Genomic DNA, 18,698 nt, shown 5'->3' with positions numbered 1-18,698 from the left:
ATAAAATTTATATATATTTTTGTTACAATATACCACTCTAGGTTTTCTTGAAGCATGTAGTAACTTTAGAAGAACTTTCTTCATGATAATCTTTTTTTTTAATTTAAAATACTTACTATGTTAAATGCAACAAATAATTTCATAATAATATAAAAAAGTATTTCAATTTGAAATATTACTTGTGTGAGGACAAAATAAAAAAAATTAAAGCCAGTCAATTTCACTAAAAACTTTTAATAATTACGAACTAATATTTATAGAAAAAAAAAGGATATTGATCTTTTATTTACTATAAATTACTTATTTTTGGTATTTAAACGTGTGGACTATAAATAATAATTTAACCTCCTTTTGTATAGTTGTAAATTAAGTTAGAACATTAAATAAAATAAAATTCATAATTGTTCATTTCAAGAAAAGCAAAATTACAGGAAACCTACCAAAATAGAAACAATCAACACTCTTTTTTTTTTTATTATTGTAAATTTCAAAATAAAAGGACTAATTTAATTCATTTAAATAAAAGCATGATGTACATTTAACAATAAGAAACGCACTCATGAATAATCCTTCCAAAAAAATTAGAGAATAGTGCTTGTTATTCCAAAGAGTTTATCAAGTCTTTGAAGTTAAACACAAGCCAGTCCGCTTTTTCAGCAACGGGCTCCCGAAGCTGGACACCACCATAGCAGATAAACAGGTCAGCGCAGCCTGGTTTTCGAGCCTACACAAAAACAAAAAAATGTATTTTTGCAAGTCAACCACTTGGGTCTACGAACAAAACAATCCTTCTACAACAAGTGATTTTATTATCATTACCTCGCGATCAGTAGCACCATCACCTATCATTACAACTGTCTTGTATCCACGAACCTTTCTTATTAATTCAACTGCAGCTGGTTTCCCTCCACTTCTTGAAGTCGGTTCGTTTACATCAAATCCAGCAAATTCACCAGAATTATGGAATAATAGTTGATTAGCAAATATATTTCCAGTTGGTACCCCAAGGATTGATGCCACTGGCTACAAACAAGTCAATAAGTCAACAAATGCCAATTTTCTTAAATAACTACTAATTCTCTATAACTTACGTTGATCATTTGGCGAAAACCTCCTGATATCAAATAAACAGTCTTACCACTTTCCTTTAGCTTCTGAACCAACTCATTTATGCCAGGAGAAAGTCTACGAAAATCAAATTTAAAATAATAATAATAAAAAAAATTTCAACTTAAAGTCAACCGTTATGCAGGCATTAACAAAACAGCAGCATACCTTGGGGGCCTCTTTTCAAGGAAGTCTTGGATGGTTGATAATGAAGGTTTGAAAAGATCAAGTCGGGCAGCTAATGCTTCCTCAAAAGGGACCGAACCACCCATTGCTCTACCCACACACAATTATATTAGTTAATATAAAAACAAACTGAAAACAGAAATGAGAAAATCGATCTTGATACTGAGCACACCTGGCAGTCCACTCAGCAACAGCTTTTCCAGCTCCACAAAATTCAGCAAGTTCATCAATGCCTTCATCCACACACACGGTACTATCCACATCAAAGCATACAGCATCAGCCTTTTGCCATAAATCAAGAACCTCTGAATGTTTAACAAGAATCCAGTTAAAACATATTTATTCGATTTTTTTTCAATTTAAATAAGGAAAAGTGTTATATGAAAATATGAAATACCTTTTGAAGGTAATGTGTTGTCTAATCGGCCCAATGATGAGGCTGTTAATGGCTTAACAGAACCAGCTTTTGAGTTGGATGAGTTGGTAGGTGCCATCATCTTGATTGGACCATAAAACACTCTTCTTCTGTTTGATGTATGTGTTGGGAAGAGAGCTGTGTTTCCCTGGGTACCGTAACCACGAATAGGAATTGTTCGGGAACTGATCAGCCCTTCCATCAAATTTACCTATCATCAAGAAAAATTACCATTTTAACCCCAAACAAATAACTGTTAAATGTAACATCATAATACAAGCTGAATAATCTTATTGCAACATCATTAATAACTTAAATTATCTTTACGCGGCAAAATTTTCCACTAAAATTTAACATCATAGGCGATGCACAACGATTAACTTAAAGGATTTAATTATAACTGAAATTCAACATAATACTTAAGTCTTTGGCAAGAACTTGTACTGTGTAGTATCTCTTTCACGCTTTGGTCCGATGCATGTAAAGGAAATCCATTTCATGTTCTATTCTATGTACTTCTACGGAAAGTCATATATTGCACAAAACAAAATCAACCAGATAACTTATTGTTACTAACAGTTATCTGACAAAAATAACAATTTTGCTATCAGTTTTTGGCAGGAATTATTATTACTGCAAAGAGTAAAGCAAAACTAACTAGGTCTTATCAAATACAGTCTGACAGACATTGAAAAGTGTATGGGGCAGGTGCTTGGAGGGATATCCGAGGCGTATGTACCATACTACAATTGAATAACCTAATTACCTAAAGCAGAATACTAGTACAAGTATCACTCCTATTGAAATAACAGTACATGTGTACTCACTACGAAATTATGTAAGGGAGGCCTCCTTCAGTCCTACACACCTGCTCTATCTCACTGGCGAAAGTAAAGTAGTAGTGGATAGAAGTTTATCTGCTAGAGAATCTGCCATTCAAGCTCTTAAATGAGTAAATTTCATCCGAAAAGGGCACAAAATAGAATGAAATAGTTTGTGATAAGCATACATTAGGATGATCTTTTCAAACATCTGTTGGACATTTGAACATACTATATAAGTCAGAAGCTAACTACTAAATACTATGATTCATAAATAGTTACACCCTAAAGTTTTTTTTTTTTTTTTTTGAAAAGCAGTTACACCGTAAAGTTGCCACCTGATTTTTGTATACACCCATAGTTATTAAATGCGATAGGCTCACTCAAGGCATATAGGCCTCGCCTAGGGCCTAGGTGCAAGGCACAAAAAAAGAGAGAGTCTGACAAAAAAACAGCACACGTAAACCAAAAAATTAAAAATATATTATAGATATGAAAAAAAAATTATTCTTCAATTAAAATAAATAAAAGCTTTTATATAACATTTAATATCATCTAATTAGCACCGAAAGCTCTAAAATAGGCAAGATTCAAATGTAATTCCAAAACTTGAATAACAAAATGTTGAATGTAATTCCTTTGACCTCTCCTAGATCTAAGTTTCAATAGCGCTTTTAAAAACGGGCTGTTTTTAAAAAAATGTTTAATTTGCTTCAAGTCAACCCTTTTACATTCATCACAAACTCAGATTCCAAAAATAATTCACAATGACAAGAAGCAGAACTCACATTACACAACCTCAGATTCCTAAAATACTTAACATTAGTCAAAAAGCAGAATTCAGGCAAGAAGTCCCATGACACAACCTCAGATTCCTAAAATACTTCAAAACCTGGGCTCATTTTTTAGCCTCAATAGAAGGATTTTGTGACTGGGAATATAGAATGAAAACAACATTATAACGTCAAAAAAATTCCATAATACTAAGTTGGACCTTAGAAACAAGCAAATTAAGACCCAATGAGAAATTCAACTGAACAAACTAGCATGCCTCAAGATTATCCCTGATGTTGAAATCAGCACCGTTTCACACAATTTGTGCAAATATAATGCATAAATTAAGGGGATAAAAACATAATTTGTAGATATCTTATTTGAGTTGTTAAATTTAATTAAACAAAAGTGTTCATGTTCTGGCTAATTATAGCAGCCGTGGAAAGATACAAAAAGAAACCAAAATCAAACCTAAGAAACAAAAATATGTCGACTTATTAAACTCAAACCTCAAGCTGATGAAGAAAAAGTGCAGCAAACCGACGCAGCCTCAAACTAGAGAGAGACGAGGAAGAGCAGAGGATGACCGACCGATTCATGGCTCAAAATACACCAACCAATTGTGGAAAACTAGAAGACTCAAACTAACAACTTTGAAATACAAACAACAATATAAAAAAAAGTAATTATATAAAGAAACACCCACACACAGCACACGATTCACACACAGTAATGCCCAAGTTGGCTAGAATAAGAAGCCATATCCCTAAATGGGTGTTAATGCACATTTGATCATTATTAAAGACCATTTTGGATACACAGTCATTTCATCAAACACTTGGTGGGCACACAATATATAACTTGAAACCAATACCCTAAGAATCAAAATCAAAGCTTGAGAACAGAAAACTCTTTACCTGAAAATTTGAAGATGTTTCAGTAAGAAATTGTGTGCTAAAGAATCGTTGTAAAGTTAAAAGACTTGTAGAATCTTTGAGGCTCTGATATAACGCCAAGATTATTATTATAATTGCATAAGATTCAAATGTTAATCTTTTTGGTATTTAAAGTTTGAGAATTTGTTGGATCTCACCGACCGCAGGGCCTGGTTGGTGAAGTAAATATCATGTGATATTAATATTAATTAATTAATGATGATATAAAATGTTGTTACCGATAAGCACACAGAAACGAAAATGTCAACGAAATGAGAATTTTAACGTGGATCGATCATAGCAGGGAACCTATATTTACGGGCTGCAGCTTGAGTTTTTCTTATTAATAGTGGACCAAATATTACAATTACATGCCGTGATATATGTAGAGATAAATTTTAGCTCAAACCCACAACCGGCCAATTTAAGCCTAGCCTGCGCTCTCCTCGTCACCAATTTGAGTGCAAACCTAAAACCGGCCAAAGCCTTCCAAATTTTAACAAATGTCGTACGTAAGGTAATAATAAGTATTAGGGTACCGAGGGGTGTTCATCGTGTAAGCCCACGGGTTGCTCGGTTTCATCGGCTACACGGTTGCGGCGAATCTAGTAGGAGATTCGAGTGTGGGAAACCGATTGTGAAGGTGTAACCTGGCCATTTGGTTTGCATATTTTATTAGGTGGCATACGAATTTGGTTGGGTTGCTCAGCAAGTGCTCAAAATACCTTTAGGGCGCGTTCGTTTTACGAAATGGAAAGGAATTGGAATTGGAATTTGCATAAGATTTGGAATTGCAGGGAATATGATTTAGAATCCGAACATTCCAATAGGATTTGGAATTTGAAGGAATTGAAATCCAATTCCATTCTTGGTGTGTTCGTTTGACAAAGGAATTGGAATAAAGTTTTTTTTTAACGAGAATAACGGCGGAAACATTTTAGTTTTTTTAGATTTTTTATTTTTTATTTATATTTCGTGTTATGATTTTTTTAGGGGTTTTCTATTAAGATAAAAAACCCCTCAAAAAAATATTCAAAAATAATAATTAAAAAATTATAACTCAAAATATAAATCGAAAACAAAAAAAGTAAAAAAACCAAACTATTTTATTCGTTGTTCTCGTTAAAAAACAAAAAAAAAAGAAAAAAAACCCTCGAGAAAAGATTCCAACGAATTCATTTGAAATCCTTCACATCTTGGAAGGATTTAGGATCCCAATTCCTTGACAACCGAATGCATCAAAAAAAATTAAGATTCCAATTCCAACGAAACGAACACACCATGTCATCGGATTTTAATTCTCATTCCTTTGAATTCCCACGAATTCTATGAAACGAACGGGCCCCTAAGGTTTATGATTTCTAATTTCGTGTTGATGCGTACTCCGGTAGTGTATGATTGAAGGTCTATTTGGAGTCGAAACAGGTTAGAATTACTATGTTTTATTTTATTATTTTTTTTATAGCAGGTGTAGTTATCATGGATTTTAACCAGTGGAATAAACGAAATTCATACAAAACCCTAAATGCAAAAGGTGGTTTATGTAATTTTCATAGTTAACGACTATTCGTGTAAGCTGATATCAACATAAAGAACGAAAATTAGAACAAGTTTTTGGGTTAAGTATTTGCAATGGTTAATCACTCAAGTCCTGATTATTAACATTATACATTTTTTAGTTAACTTTTTTTGTTAAATGACCAAAGTAACCCTGTTGATAAACATAACAAGCCAAGCAACGAGCAAAGGTCTGCTCGGTTCGGTTCGGCTCGAAAATTTTGTAATTTATTTTATGTATAATTATATATGAACAAATATATAAATATATAGACAAAACACATAAAATATAAGTATACAATTTTTTAAACCCTTTAAAATTTTTCCTATTCCGTCAATTTTATAGCCTTATTAGTTCGATTCAAGTTTTCAGAATACTAAAAGTTTGTTTACATGTTCATTATATCTCACTTCAAACTTCTTTCTCCTAAAAATTCACAACCTGCTATACGTGTTTTTAAAAATTACTAATTTGTTTACAAAATATAGTATTTACAGTCTTCAAACTTGTTTCTTATTGAAAATTTTAAAGTGAAAGGAAATAAAAAATGCTCGAAATCGCTCGATGTTCGATCAAAAAATGCTTGGTTCGATTTTGGCTCGTTTCGTTTTTTGCTCGGTTTGAATTTTTAGCTGTTCGGTTCGGTTCAGTTGTAAACGAGCCAAGCAACGAGCAAGCCTTCGCTCGGTTTGGCTCGGCTCGTGAACAGTCACACTATACAGCAACATCAAAGGCCCACCACGTGAAATCTCTAACTTAACAAAAACATAACTAACGACGGTAGTGAGTTGGACCAAAGTGAACAAAAATAATTAAACCACATATATATGGGGCAGAAAAGAAAAATAGATGAAAGTCATGAAATTGACAAAGGCAACTAAAGCACAAGGAGAAAAATGTAGCTTACACTAAATTTTGTAAGCCAAACCTTTTAAGTTATTTGTAATTGTAGAGGTGGACAAATCATGTATTTGTAGAAATCGGAACCGAGTAGGAACAAGTTCCGAGTATGAATAACAAAAGTCAAGAACCGGGTCAGGTAAGAACCGATTCCAAGTATGGTTGGGCTTTTGACCGGGCAGAGGTCTAACCGGTTACAGCGGGTCTGGGTCAGGTATGATTTTTTTTAGGAATCGAAACCTGATCCATACCCACGGGTCGGGTCTGGAACCGGGTGTTTTGCCCACCTCTAAGTGTTAGAAATAAATTTACTAAAGCATATAAATTTTTTAAGTTCATTACCGCCTAAATTCAATCAAAATACTAAAGTAGAACAAATTAAAGAGTAAAATCCAAAACAACAACTAGAAATACAAAATGGTATCTAGTAACCAGATAGTATCAATATTCAACACAAAAGACACACCAATAAGAACATGAAAAATTAAAATTATCTTAAAATTCCATACTCTTTAGGGACTTGATACACTCTTTCATCTCTTCTCCTGTTGCTCCAAGTCTTCCTTATTTTCTAGCTTCTTGAGAACTAGTTTGAAAAGAAAATTAGAACAACAGCAGACAAAATCATATTATGCATATTATTATAGTCACTAAAACTTCATGAATCATGCACAAATGGCAAAACAGAAGTATTAAAAAGAAGATGCATATATGTTAGTAAATTACTTCTCTTTTTAACAGGCAGCTTTTTAAGCAAACATTCTTCGCAGGACCAAAACAGTGGTGCTTCCATCATGAGATCTTTCATGCAGTACCTGAAAAGAGAGGGAGATTTTAAATATCAAACGTTGCATGCCAATCGATCAATTCAAGGCATGTCGATATTTTAGAATGAAAAGTTATGGTCAGCATCAAAAAAAGTGTTACTTAGATGCTTCATATTGCGAGCATATGTAATTTGACATGTTACACTAAACCATGGCAACTGAGACTTAACTAAAGATGATGGAGGCCATGGAAGATGAATGTGGAACTGTGGAAAAAATATTATTTTTGTCAAGCAAGAACAAGAGTAATGACAACTGGAGTTTAATGCATGTGTTTATGCTTTAACTACTTCTTAAATAAGTTGCAATGCAAGGCTATGTGTAACTACAAGTTTACTCACTAGATATTCTCTCTAAATCAAAATCATTAATTGCGTCATGGTATTAACGATATTATAATTTCTTAACAATATTCATGTGATATGTGTGCGACGATCCTATAAGATCCAACAGGTAGAACGCTATGTGGGTTCAAAGGTCACATAAAACGTTGCTAGTCTATCAAAATCAGTTCTATGTTGTTGGCTGCTAATTGTAAGTGTTAAACTAAGATTTAAGGTTGTTACATATGAGAATTTGATCCTAAGCTGCTTATGTAATGATATGAATGATAAGTCTCTAAGACCATCTCTAACCTATCATCTCCTATGCTGAACTTTTCAAGTGCTTTTGTTGGACTTAATTGGATCGAGCAACACGAACAATACTGATATTTTTTTGATAACTCACTACGACTCTTTCAATACTTTAAAGAACGAAAACCACACAAAATAATATGACTTTACAGCTATATTTATACTAACATTAACTTGCTTCCTACTCCAACTCTTAACTCCTAATAATATAATAATATTGAAACACATAATAAAACAAACTTTATCTCTAACTCCCAACAATTAAAATACTAATTAACTAAACTAAACTTGCACTTAACTCCTTTAACTCGTTTTGAGATTACCGTTCAACACAACATGCTTCACGTTCTCAAATTATATCATTGATTTTTTTTTCCTTCACGTGTAATGCATATCTTTCTTTGTAACAAATTAGGAATGATCCAAGAGTTAGCTTCACTCTACTTCCTTGTAATTAACAGTCGTGCAATACCTCGTCTGATTAATAACATGTTTGCTTCTTCGGGAAAATCATAATCCAGTTGTAAATTGTATGCTATCTTATTTAAGATTTTTTTTCTACCACCGAAAATGAGATGGCATGTTGCTAAAGGCGAATATGAGGTTCCTAGGAAGTGTGGTGGAATATTTATTTCTCAAAACAATATTATTCATACTTCTCACTAAGCTTCTTCTACAGTTATCATTTGACACGTTAATGTTGTATTTGGATGCAATGTAATTACAAACCACAAAATATGTAGTGTGGTAGGCGAAAGCACATAGAAGAGAGAAACAAAGAAATCTTACATATGTTGGCGAGTAGGTGGACATTCACATTCACAACAGGTTATTATAGCTTCAACGACACCAATATCACCGCATATTTCACAAACTTTGTCCTACCAAAACAATAAGTTCAAATTTGGATATTCATGTGACAGTTAAAACAAATCTTACATGTGTTGACAATAGCATATGCATTTTTGTTATAAAACAAAGCATGTAACAACTAAAACAAATACAATGGCATGTCATTATAAAACTAGATACATATTAGAATGTCCCAATAAACTGTCTATAGTGTATACACTGATTATATAAGATCACAACATCATGAATCACAGAAGACGTGGTCTAATGTGTAAGCAAAGCTTGTATTAGCTAGTTAAAGTGTCTAAGATTTGAGCTCGCATTTGCAGTTAGCTACTTAATGGTGATTACATAAAAAGCATTAGAAATTAAGGATTTACTATGTGCGGTTCAACTTATAACAATGTATGTCGTTTGGATGCATAATGTTGTATGATATGTCATATTTGATTATGACCTTCTCCATCTTAGTTGCCGTTGCCATATTTTAATCGAAACGTGGTTAGAGAAAGGGTGGGAAAACAATAAGCGATATACATACATATATATATATATAATAAGTAAAAATTAATAGTTTTATAACTAGATGACTAATAAATCAATGAATAATATGTTAGAACAAAGTTTAAAACATTTATTAGTTAATATTATGATATTGGTTTTTCTTGTTACACGAAATAAATACTCTTAAAGCGTTCCAATTTGTCACATACGAGTTTTTTCGACTGAAAACAGTTTTGATATCTTATATGACATCTTCGCCACCCTCGACCTTCATCTCTACATCTTTCATAGATCGACCACCACAATAAATAAGATGGCGCATATGAAGCAAGTTATATATCAATCCATGCATCGTCGGGTGTGTTAAAACAAGATTACGTAACGTAAGTAAAATAAAAACAGCCAGATTAATATCAAAACTGCTAAAAAAATGATTATTGTTTGTTTCAATATTTATAATTAAGCCAAGCACAACATAAAATAGATTTGTCTAGCAAAAGCAAACAATTATAGGGTTTGTACAGGTTTTTGATAATGTATGTAAATTAAAAAAAAGTATTAATCACATAACCTAAATTAAAATAAACAAGATCCAAAATAATGTAACTTAGAAAATCTGGTGAGCTAGTACAACCACAATTTACGAATTAACAATCAAAGGTTTACATAAAAAATGTAACATAGGAAACTACTAAACAGAGAAACAATTTACCGTTTGGTTGGAGGCCATATGGATCGGTAGCTAAAATGTTGTAGCCAACAAAGATAAATTGTAGACCTAGAAGTCTGAATCTTTGTATACTTTTAAAAGTGTTTTATTTGTACCATAGTCTATAAATATTCTAACACTACCATGCATTAATTATTATACTTAATAATAAAAACTTTACATTAAATGCAATCACTTTTTATTTATTACCCAAAATTTAATTGTCATGTTTATATTAAATACACCATTTTTTTTAATATATTGTTTGACCTGTGAATTTCCTTTTTTCCGTTTTAAACTGAAACTTTACCAATAAAAATAGTAATAACAATAATAATTTTCGATGAGTACACACAAAATTATCTTCATATAGAGTTGAAAACATAACAAACATAACAAAATCAAAAGCTCTGAAGCTAGGACTTTGTTTAAATACCTATTTTGGAAATCCTCGAAATTCATGTTTAACTATTCTTTTTTGAAATGTAAAAAAAAATAAAAGCCTTAAAATACATACTTTATAATTTATATAGCATCCTTAAAACTATAATATTGCTAGTTATTGCAATATATAATTAAGAAGTTTGGTGCCGCAAGTGGCCTATTGGGCTGGTCACTTGACGACACCACATTGATCAGTGATTTTTTTATGTTCAGTTACTATAATAAATGTAATGGAAATCGACCAAACATCAACTTTTTTTTCCTTTTTAGTTTCGGGACCATAACAAATTTAAAAGGAACCGACCGAGTTCACGCAGACTCGAGGCCTTATTTAAAGCCCACGACCGACAACACTACCGACCGAATAACCCCCCCCCCCCCCCAATTGATCGTTGGTCCACCTCAAGTTTTATATTTTTTTTCTCATTTTTTAGTTTCGGTACCGAAAGGTACGTAATCAAAACCGACCGAATTTAGGTTAAGTCTTAATGCTCAGGACCGATAACGCTTGGGTTTTACCATTGCCCGGGTTTGCCAACCAAATAAGCATCGTCTAAATGTTTTGTTTTATTATATGTTAATGTTTTTATATGTTAATTTGATGAATTAATTTTTTTAGTTTTAACCCTCAAATTTTACCAATGGTGTCTATATCGTAACGAACGCAGCCCGTACTGACCGAATTCATGTCGACTCATCGTCGTAATGCTCAGGTTTTACCAACGTCCGTTTCAACACTAGCGTTTTGCCAGCTGCCCCAGCTTGCACCGGATAAACTAGTTTGATATACATGGAAATGAAAGTGACTATGAATGTAAGTGATAAAATTAGAAAAAAAAATTGGTAAAAGTTAACAACTATCCTCAAGATGTATGGAAGCTTTATCACGGTTACAAGTAGGGGTGTTCGTGGTTCGGTTTGAAACCGTAAGACCGTCCAAATCGGTCATCGGATTGGTTTCACGGTTGGTTTTTTTTTCAAGTTTCGGTCGGTCGGTTTCAATAATTCCAAACCGTAGCGAACGGTTTGGTTTACGGTTTGTATAGAAAACCAACCGGATAAAACCGGACCGGACCATAAATTTAATTATAGTAATTTTATAAATTTAATTTTATATGTATCAATTTAAGTTAAATAAACTGGTAGAGTATTACATGTTAAATTATTAATATTAATAACAAATTAGTAATTGAAATATGGGCTAAGCCCAAATCCCAAACACAGTAACTTATCTGTCTATAGACTTTTTCAATAAAATATTAAACCCTTAATCAAGTTCACGGTCTGGATCATATTGATTGATAGGTAACTTGGTTTTCATGTATTTCTATACATTTTTATTGCATAACTTTGGTTTGTTTTTATATGGTAAAAATGATGACAATTCTTTTTGGATAGCAGCCAATACATTTATCTTGATGCCTATTGTAAGGCCCCGAACCCGGTAGCCTTACTTTAGCGTCGGATTTACTCATAAACACAGTTCTTACAGATCAGAGTTCATTACAACTTTAGCGGAATATAAAAACTTTCATGAAACGTTACAACAATCCAAAACTTGCCTTAATTAAACATTCTTGTCTTTCAAAATAAACGTCAATTACATTAAAATATCTTGAGTCTTCAAATGTCATTCTCCTATTCGCCCACCATGTGCCCACTCAAGCTAGTTGTCTCATTCTACTCACCTGCGTGCATACTAAAAGTCAGCTACGCTGAGTGAGTTCTAGTTAATCGGACGCCATGCAATACATACACATACATACATATCCGAAGATACATATCCATACCTAACTAGTTACCCTTCTGTTCTACATACATACTTACTACCATACATACATACATATCTACAATCACTAACCTCAGTCTACCGAGAGTACGTTCATAGTCCGCCGTCTATACCTGTACTCAAGGTCGTGAACACGTAAAAGGTCCGCAGTCCTTACCTATGTTCACCATTTATGGTACGTGCAAGGTCCGCAGTCCTTCCCTATACCATCCTACATCCACAACACGTACAAGGTCCACAGTCCTTCCCTATGTTGCAACCTAAACCATAGCACGTACGAGGTCCGCAATCCTCCCCTATGCTACCACAATACAAATACAGCACGTATAAGGTCCACAGTCCTTTCCTATGCTGATGCCTATCTATAATACGTATAAGGTCCGCAGTCCTTAACTACGTTGTCGTCTATTATCTGTAACACGTATAAGGCCCACCGTCCCTATCTACGTTTACATCTATCATCTACTTTACGTATAAGGCCCGCAGTCCTTAACTACGTTGTCGTCTATTATCTGTAACACGTATAAGGCCCACCGTCCCTATCTACGTTTACATCTATCATCTACATTACGTATAAGGCCCGCAGTCCTTAACTACGCCATCACAAGCCGAGTCTATGTCCGACAAAAGCTAGAGGGATTTGTCATCCTAACTTACTATGTCGAACGTAGAACTCACATACCATTCGTGTACCTGTATACACATACTTCACATATACAATAATTACATTATAGCATAAGAACACTCTAGGCGTTCTTTACATCATTCATTTAACAACCATACCTCTTGTCGATACGTGCAATATCCGAAGATCGTTCACGCCCCGACAAGTATTCATTTGTAATGTTCATACATCTTCGATATATAATATTCGTACCTTTATTTTTAACCTGACAGTACGCGCAATATCCGAAGATCGTTCGCGTACCGACAAGCAATCATTCATATCCATCACATATATCACATATGGCATACACTTATCACTTAGGATAAATGTATTAACAACACATCGAGTATGCACACAGCCCCGAAAACATAACAAGGAATGGGGATAGAAACTCACCTGAATCCTGTTACGCTCTCCGTTAATCGTTATTCCCTTCTTGAGCTGTGCACGGCTAACTGTATAATATTTACATGTATCAATTAACTACTACTACTCATGTTGTATTTCTATCTTTATACAACCCACAACGAACGGGGGTCCGGGGGCAGCGCCCCTGGCAGCGGGGTCTAGGGGCGGCAGCCCCTAGCAGGGTCCAAGGGGCAGAGCCCCTGGCTGGGGTCGAGCTGCCAGGTCAGCTTGGAAAAATTTTATTTATATTAACTGTCTTAACACATTTTCCATTAGGTTTTTAATTTATTTTCTAATCGAACTTGACTTTAGGCGAAGTTAAACCTTAGGCGAACTTAGCTTTAGGCGAAGTTAAACCTTATGCGAACTTAGCTTTAGGCGAAGTTAAACCTTAGGCGAACTTAGCTTTAGGCGAAGTTAAACCTTAGGCGAACTTAGCTTTAGGCGAAGTTACCAGCTAGGCGAACTTGGCCGTAGGCGAAGTTAAGCTTTGAAGGCGAAGTTAAGCTTTGAAGGCGAAGTTACCAGTTTGCAGGCGAAGTTATCAGTTTGCAGGCGAAGTTGCCCAGTTCGCAGGCGAAGTTGCCCAGTTCAGCTACGGGTTTGGTTTTTATCAAGAATTTTGGCGATTTTAATACCCTTGTTATGGTTCGACATCACCCACTAACGTTCCCTAACCATTTCGTTCGTATATATATCCCGTATATACTATAAAGCTTTGATCTTTAAGCTTAAGGACATTCAATAAAACATAAACTTTAAAGGTCAAGAACATACCTTTTGTGCTCGTTTGGATCTCGTTTAACTTGTTTAATCACAACTAATCGTTTACTCTCTCTCGGATCTTGCTCGTTTCTCTCCCTCGGCCGCCGGCCGTATATGGCGGTGTGTGGTGTGTGTGTGTTTTGGAGTGTGTAGAGATTATGATGGAAATGAAATGAGGGTTTAGGGTTTTAGGTTGGTTTAGGGAATATTTATATCCCTTAAAGCCCATGGACCTAAAGCCCATTCTCATTTAACCCATCTCAATTAATCTAAATCCATGATCCGTTCTTTACTCGATATTAATTAATTAATAACGCGGAAATCACTAAACGTAACTTTCTTTATTCAACATTATAAATTTTAGGATGTTACACCTATGGGCACCTTTTTTATGTATTGGACTACTATGTCACATAACTATTATGAAAACTAGTTATTTTGATATATTTGTCTAGTTATCTTGATGTATTTTCATGTTTTCGGATGGCTTGTGTTTAATCGTCATTATGGACGAATTGTAATTAAATAACAGACTTTTGCAAATTATTTAAAGCCCAACATGCCCAAACCGTGAAACCAAACCGTAACTAACGGTTTTTTTTTGGTTTGGTTTAAAAGTTCAACGGTTTGGTTTTGGTTTACAAGAATCAAAAACCGTTACTAACGGTTCGGTTCGCAGTTTGACCCAAAAACCGTGAAAACCGGACCGTGAACACCCCTAGTTACAAGGAATGTGTACATGTTTTTATATAAACAAGTAAATCAGTGTTCCTAATCACCTAAGTAAGCTAGGGTAAGTAGGGTGTCGAACCACAAGGAGTATGTCGTCAGTGTGCGGTGAAATTGATCCTAACATTATGGAGTAGTTCAATTAAAAGTGCTGATCACACTAGCAAAAGATATGGGTTTAATATTATATCAACAAGTAAACAAAGATTAAATCAATAAAAACAAGCAAATCACACCCGAGAATTCAAGTAAGCAAACTAACAGCAATCTCATGCAACTTAACAGATTAACTATCTTGTGTCAACTACAAACTGACTAACCGGTTAAACCTTAGGCATCCACGATCGCTAACACACGGCATTGGTTATCAAACGGTCCCTACCAGTGTGCTTTTTAACAATTAACTGGTCAAAACAGTCATACGAGCAATTATTATAGCAACCGACAAACTAATCATTCTGATCGACAAAAACCTAAACCAACTGAATGTACAAACATACTAAACATCAATACTCATAGATTAAAACAAAGACAACTACAATTAGTTCTTCTAGTACATGAGAAATAAACTGAAAGATTACAAACTATATATCCCGGGTATGACTCGAAGGGTCTAGCCGCGTCTCGGCATCTTTCGGTCTTCGATTATGATGTTATGGAACATATATAAGGCCTTGAGATGATTGGAAGTGATGGTAGGCTTCTCTCATTCTCTAAAACTGAATGATAGCGTTTAGGGTCGTCAAAACGTGATATAAAATCAAAACCTAACTTTCCCGACTGTGGGGACCATTGCGTAGCGCGATGGTCTCCCTCCCTGGTCTATCGCGTAGCGCGATGGACCAAAAGTCAACCTTTTTAAATATTTTAATGGGCATCGCATAGCGGGATGCCCTGCCTTCCACACCCATTGCGTAGCGCGAGGGGTGGCTTCACTCAGCAGATCCGTTTTGTGTCTCGATTCGCGTGTTGAACATCACGGGTCTTCATCCTGTGCTCGTATAGGTCCAAATTAAGGCGTTAAGTACCTATGACCTAAAACACAATAAACACGTATGAAGTACCAAAGTTCCTACTCTAAACGAATAAAACAACAAAGTTAACGAACTAAAACATGTACAAATAAACCGAACATCAACAATGTTGGTAAACATAAGCGTTAAAACCCAAATATAGATTCGCTAAATTAACATATAAAAAAATGTTTAAAACGACGTTTATTTGGCTGGTAAGCCAGGGCGGTGGTAAACTCAAGCGTTGTTGGTCTCTGACATTGAGGCGGTAACTCAACACGAATTTGGTCGGTTTCCGGTTACGCTCGTTAAAGTACCGTATCTAAAAAACGGAAAAAAAAATATAAAAATTGAGTTCGACGAATGAGGTGGTTTCGGTCCGTAAACTCGGGCATTGGTAGAACCTAAACGTTGGTAAAATCCGAGCGTTGTCGATCCTAGATGTTGAGATGGTGAGTTTACGCGATCCTGGCATTGAAGCGGTGAGTCTACGCGAATTTGGTCGGTTTCTGTAACTTTCGTTACAGTACTAAAATTAAAACAAACTAAAAAAATAAATCAAAACTGACGTTTGGTAAGCTTTGTTATGTTCGCTACGGTACCGGAACTAAAAGTAAAAAAAAAAAACGGAAAAAGAATGTCATTGACCAATAAGGTGCTGCCAAGTGGCCCAATGAGGATTTAGCGGCATCAGACCTCTCTTTTAATCTATATGAGGCATATTCAGTCAGTTCTCGTTACGTTCGTTATGGTACTGGAACCAAAACAAAAAGGTCAGTAAAAGTCGGTCGGGTAACATTGTCGGTCCCAGGCTGTGACGGCGATAAGTTGATACGAATAAACCGTTTAGTTATCAATGTTTATATATATATATATAGGGTATGTATAAATTGAAAACCCTATCAAGTTATAAAAACTCAAAAAAAACCCAATATGTGGTTTAGAGTTGTCCATATACACCACTTCCACTAAGGGGGTGTTTGGTACAGAGAATGGAATTGCAGAGAAATGGAATAGAGAAATGGAATTGCAGAGAAAGGGAATTGGTCTGGAGAATGAGAATTGACTGTTCTGTTTGGTAGTACAGAGATTTCAGTAGAGAAATATAGCTGAGAATCATTTCTCTTGTTTGGTACATAGGAAATAAACAGAGAATTATATCAACTTTATCATTAGCACAAGTATTTTTTTTCATAACAAATATTTATTAAAAAACAAAAAACATATAAAAAGATGCATAAATTTCCAACCAAAAATATGCATTGATCAAACCAATTCACATACAAAACATAGTTTTTAAGCAAAAAAACATCAACCATAGTTAAAACCAATTAACATACAAAACATACTTCAACCATACACAACTATCCCATTGAACCATCGGTATACAACTCGACCATCTCAATTTTCTCTTCTAACCTTGCAAACAGTTCTGAACATAACCATATAACCAACCCAAAAGCGAAAGCAGCATGCATCAAAAACGACAGTTGGGAAAGTTGGCAGTTTATTTTCTTAAGCATCCACTGATTCATTACTAGGTTTGGCTGGTTGCTCGGGGATCATGACCCGTCCAGTCAACGGGTCAACTGGGCGGGTGTCACGAGGCCCTCCTTTCTGACCCATTGCAACCATTGGTGGTGGTGGTAGCAGCCCAGCTCTAAACAAAAGACGTTGAACTGGATCCGATGGTTGTGCACCAACTGAGAGCCAATATCTGTATAGAAATGAAAACAAATGTAACACATAAAAGAGGCGTCAAAATAACTTTTTAAATATCAAATCCATATTTATTCAAAACAATTTTAAACACCATGATTTCCCTGTCCTTTGGCATTTTCGTTACACAAGTTTATCTTAATAATAATTTTTCAAGAATTTTCTAAAAAAAACACGTGTGACTTCACAGATGGAAATTTATGAATTTGACCTTAGAGTCAGCCTGTACCTGATGGATTATGCTAAAGTGTTTCTTACTTGGATTATCAACTTACTGTAAGAATTATTTAATTTAATTGCTCCATAAAGGCAATTACTTTCTTCATTTTCCATCAACTATTGTTGACCATCTTCATATTATTCACCAAACGGGGGCTCTGTTCATGTTCGTTTGTTTAACTAATCAAACAAATTTTCTTGTTCATGTTCATTCATTTATTAAACGAACTTCTCACTGAACAGTTCGCGAACTGTTAGCTGAGCGTTTGGTTCGTTTACAGCCCTAGCTATGCATATGCAAAACAGAACAAGCAATGAACATGAACAACACTACAACATAAATTATTAACAGCAAAGCTAACAGTATCAGATCATTCAAATCACATTCAAATCAATATTAATAGTGTGAATCAAACAACTTACTTCACCTCTTTCAAAATTAAGCCCCATTCTTTTACCACCATCTTGACCTATATTAACCAACCAACAATTAGTCGCATATATATATATATATATATATATAGATCAAACACAGACTTAATATTACAACCACAAATCAATTTACCTGGCAAAGGGTTATAATAGCCCAAAACTTCTATGTGTTTTCCGTCCTCTGGGTGACCGGCTATCGGCGGCCATAACCCGGTAAAAACGGCCGGTTCCGGCATCCTAATCTCGCTAATCTCAGCCTCACCACCATTTGCACCCCCCGCCTGTTTTCT

At 34.7% G+C, this 18,698-nt stretch overlaps 1 protein-coding gene and 1 pseudogene across 1 annotated transcript; both read right to left on the bottom strand.

Moving 5' to 3' along the window:
• Positions 1-574: 574 nt before the first annotated feature.
• LOC143595524 (phosphoserine phosphatase, chloroplastic-like) lies at positions 575-4,236 on the bottom strand. Its single transcript, XM_077074509.1, has 7 exons — positions 4,221-4,236; positions 1,691-1,919; positions 1,466-1,598; positions 1,276-1,383; positions 1,092-1,185; positions 820-1,023; positions 575-724 (listed from the first exon to the last, which is right to left on the bottom strand). Exons 2-7 carry the CDS (start codon positions 1,908-1,910, stop codon positions 599-601), a joined length of 885 nt encoding a protein of 294 aa, XP_076930624.1. The 5' UTR covers positions 1,911-1,919; positions 4,221-4,236; the 3' UTR covers positions 575-598.
• Positions 4,237-17,439: 13,203 nt separating this feature from the next.
• LOC143595523 (small ribosomal subunit protein bS16m/bS16c-like) lies at positions 17,440-18,676 on the bottom strand (annotated as a pseudogene).
• Between the last annotated feature and the right edge of the window lie 22 nt (positions 18,677-18,698).

The sequence above is a fragment of the Bidens hawaiensis genome, unplaced genomic scaffold (assembly GCF_021521415.1).
Source record: "Bidens hawaiensis isolate Kalapana, Puna unplaced genomic scaffold, B.hawaiensis_p1.1 tig00045298_1, whole genome shotgun sequence".
Lineage (NCBI taxonomy): Eukaryota > Viridiplantae > Streptophyta > Magnoliopsida > Asterales > Asteraceae > Bidens > Bidens hawaiensis.
The sequence above is the reverse complement of the archived record's forward strand: the minus strand, read 5'-3'. Positions and strand labels throughout refer to the sequence as shown.